General features: G+C 33.7%; 1 protein-coding gene across 1 annotated transcript; it reads right to left on the minus strand.

Moving 5' to 3' along the window:
* Positions 1-471: 471 nt before the first annotated feature.
* Positions 472-2,380, minus strand: LOC140891720 (protein SHORT INTERNODES-like). Its single transcript, XM_073300336.1, has 2 exons — positions 1,285-2,380; positions 472-1,047 (listed from the first exon to the last, which is right to left on the minus strand). Exons 1-2 carry the CDS (start codon positions 1,982-1,984, stop codon positions 668-670), a joined length of 1,080 nt encoding a protein of 359 aa, XP_073156437.1. The 5' UTR covers positions 1,985-2,380; the 3' UTR covers positions 472-667.
* Between the last annotated feature and the right edge of the window lie 1,552 nt (positions 2,381-3,932).

The raw sequence follows: 3,932 nt of genomic DNA on the forward strand, positions 1-3,932 counted from the left end.
CGAGTTTTTTTTTAATATTTTGATTAATGCATGATTAAATTTTGTAGAATATTTAGAGTGCGGTACTGGAAGGTCACAAGTACTTCCTTTAATTTGTTTTACACGATCGAGGAATAAGTAAAATTGGAAATGGAGACTAAAAATTTTACATTTTTATAAAATTATGAATATTAATTTACACGAACAAAATTGAAATTATACGTAAAATTTATGTAGATTGTAATTATGTTTAGTTATCATGCAATGTGAATGAACATATATTTCTTGTTCTCAACATATATAATGATGAAATTATATATGATCCATAAAAAGTAATTATTTCCAAATAATCCACAAATTAAGCATAGAGAAATTCAAATTAAACTAATATATATAATAAATAAAAGAAAAAATCAGACGAAAAAAGACACCACTAAAGAACACGAAAAACAATAATGAAAAAAGAAAACTCTTTTTTAATGTCCCCGTTATTAGAGAACAATTAAGAATAACATGGAAGTAAACATGAAGTATCCAGCTAGCTAGCTCCCATCAATGGGGTTTACATGCACGACATATATATATATATATATGTTTGAGTAAATTGGATGGATCATGATGAGGAGTACTAGGTAATTAATTAATTCTAAATATAATGTGGTTTTAATTTGTTTTATTTTTGGGGTGATCAAGATCTTGGGGGTGGGAAGAATTGCGTACCAGCAATGAAGCTGTTAATTGGAGGCGGATACAAATTAGAAGGGTCGAGGAAAAGCGAGGTATTGGCGGCGGCGGAGGTGGCGGTAGCAGAAGTAGTTCCTCCGGTTATTAAATTAAGTTGTTGAACTCCGGCGCTGACGCTGCCACCGCCGGAAGAAGTCTCCCCGGCGGCCATGTAATGAGCTTCGGAGCCTTGATCGTAGAGAATCCCTTTGAAAACATGGCCGGAAATGTTGACTTCAGTTTGATATGCGTACTGATCTTCGGCATCATCAATGGCGCTCACTTTTACGCAACGGAAAACAGCCTGTGAACTCACCTCCGAAGGAAAATTCCCAAGCTCCAACCCTAAAAACAGCATTCATCAATATATATATATATTTCTCTGTACGTATTGACTGGGAAAAAAAAAAAAAAAGCCAAGGGATCTAGAGAGATCGAATGAATCATGAATAGGGTTTTCTCTGTCAGCTGATTTTAATTTCTTTATATATTATATTGTAATTTGTTCATCTTATATATATATATATATTTGGAATGGAATCCTGTGATTTCCCCTGTTTAATTAATTTATCAATGAATTACCTGAGGTGGTAGCAGGCACTACGCCAAGAGAAATGGAAGCACTGGGATTTTGTTCTCTTTGCCTTTTCCCAGTACTGATCATGTTACCGGCCTGATCTCTATTTTCTTCCTGATGATCTTGCTGCTGACTTGGATTCTGCGACAAATTACCAGTAGAAAGTTGCTGTTGTCTTTCTCTTCTTTTAGCTGCGGGCACCCAAGTGCTTTTGACATGAGTTTGGCAACTAAATCCTCGGCTCTTACAGCAAGTTCTACACCTCATGTAAGAACAATCTTTCTTAGCTTGATTCCCACAGTCCTGGCAGCTGATTCCCCCTGATCCCCCGCTGCTTTTCATCATCAAAAACCCCGATCTTGGAGACTCGTCCAAGATATTGAACCCGCTGCCGCGACTGGGACCCACGGCGAGCCCTCCCGCCGAGGCATAAAGATCCTGAAGTGGGTTGCGCTGCAAGAAGTTCTCTGCTTGGTGGGGGTGTTGTTGATGATGATGATGATGCGGTTGTTGCCAGAGCTCGAAACCCTTGTATGAAATTTCTTCATTTCTGAACAAAAACCAGCTCTCTGGATTAATTTGATCTGAATTAGGTTGGGGGTTGTTGTGGCTAGTGCTCTCTTGACCTGCAGGGTTGCTGCTACCTCCGAGTCCCCCTCTTCTCCCTTCTCCTCCTCCTCCTCCTAGTGAGAAAAAACCAGCCATTTGTTGAAGAATATTCTTGTCGTGGAGATACAATCCATAGCAATTACAACAATAATGACGACCCAAGAAAGAAGCCCGCAGGCCACGCGAAAATTGTTTCAGCAAGCTGGTACGTACTACTGTTTTTGTGTCTGTGGGGGTTGTGGGTTTGAAGGCAGACAACTTCTGTGTATAATTCGAATGAATGAGAAATTAGAGCCGGACAATAATTGTTCAAATTATTATTATATATATATATGTATTTGCATGTGAACAGTAGCAAGCACCAGCCGCAAATACGAATGGGATCGATCGATATATGTTTAAATAAAAATATATAAATTAATGCAGATTTTATATTTTGGGAGAGGAAGAGGAAGAGGAAGAGGAAGAGGAGAGGAGTGGAGAATTTGTCAGCTTTTTCAGTAAGAAAGAAGAGAAGGAGAGGAAGAAGACTTTTGGGGACAAGAAATTTAATGGGATCCTTCAATTCTGTGGCTGTGTTTGTGTGTGTGCATTAAATTAAAGGATGCAGAATTTACAGCTCTGCCACGCCGCCATGGCCTCCCCAAAAGCAACTCCCTTCTCTCTCCTTTTTTTTTTTTTTTTTTTTTATATTATAAAGTGCTGCTAGCTAGCTAGCTAGCTCTCTAATTAACCAACCACCAAAACTTACTCGATCACAATTTGTCCTCCACTCTTCCATATTAATTCATCAACTTTTCCAACTTATAATAATTTTCTTTTATTTTACCTAGTTATTGTTCTTACTTAAAATTAATTATCGATATATGTTATTAAATATGTCTTCCAAGAGACAAGTACTTGTCATGGACGTCGATTTCGATCCCCACGACGTCTATTTGAATTGTGTATAATTAAACAATTTGATTGTAATATTCGAATTAATTACCATGCAAGTGTGAAATATTAGAGGAATATATATCGTCCTCTCTCAAGATTAAACGGACAAAGTTCGGACACTAGCTACGTATATATATTTATACACATAAATGACGAATTAAGCATATCTTAAACTTAATAGGAAAATTTCACATAGCTATATACAAAGAGATAAATCGAACTTTCATATGCAACTTTTTATCGATTCTAGCTAGGAATATATATATATATATATATATATATATATATATATATAGTTGTATGTAAATCATTAATTTGTGTGGTAAAACTTATTTTAACCCATAATTATATATATATATATATATATATATATATATATATATATATATATATATATATGTAAATCATTAATTTGTGTGGTAAAACTTATTTTAACCCATAATTATACATATATATATATATATATATATAGTTGTATGTAAATCATTAATTTGTGTGGTAAAACTTATTTTAACCCATAATTTATATATATATATATATATATATATATAGTTGTATGTAAATCATTAATTTGTGTGGTAAAACTTATTTTAACCCATAATTTTACCATGCTTATTAAATACATTTTGGTTCAGTGCGTGTTATAGTGCTTGATTTTATTTACATGTGAAGTGCGTGCTGCTTAAAACTTTTATATAAAACACACACACGCACACACATATATATATATATAACAGGACTTTGTTGAGTAATGAAAAAAAGGATTTTACAATGAAACAATTCAAACAGTAAATAAAATGGAGAAATCAATTGATACTGATCATAAATAAAATACGGCCACCAGTGTATTTTCTTCGGAAGCAAAAACTATAATCCATCTTCATCTCAATATGAAGATTAAAAATGGCTGACCTTTTAAAGTCATCCTGCCCGTCAAAACGAAGTGAAATTCTTATCAAATTTATTATACCAAATTTTTTTAAAGAAAACTTACCAAGCATATTTTTGAAATTGAAAAAAAAAAAAACCCTATATTATCAAGTCTTCTTTTACTGATTAATTTTCATACAAAAGAAATCAAAAAATCTAATTTAAATTTTTTAAC

The sequence above is a fragment of the Henckelia pumila genome, chromosome 3 (genome assembly GCF_033568475.1).
Source record: "Henckelia pumila isolate YLH828 chromosome 3, ASM3356847v2, whole genome shotgun sequence".
In the NCBI taxonomy this organism is placed as follows: domain Eukaryota; kingdom Viridiplantae; phylum Streptophyta; class Magnoliopsida; order Lamiales; family Gesneriaceae; genus Henckelia; species Henckelia pumila.

Coding starts and splice junctions, on each gene's coding strand:
- LOC140891720 (XM_073300336.1), bottom strand. CDS start 1,984: ATGGCTGGTTTTTTCTCACTAGGAGGAGGAGGAGGAGAAGGGAGAAGA. Junction 1,048..1,284: donor AGTGCCTGCTACCACCTCAG/GTAATTCATTGA, acceptor TGCTGTTTTTAG/GGTTGGAGCTTGGGAATTTT.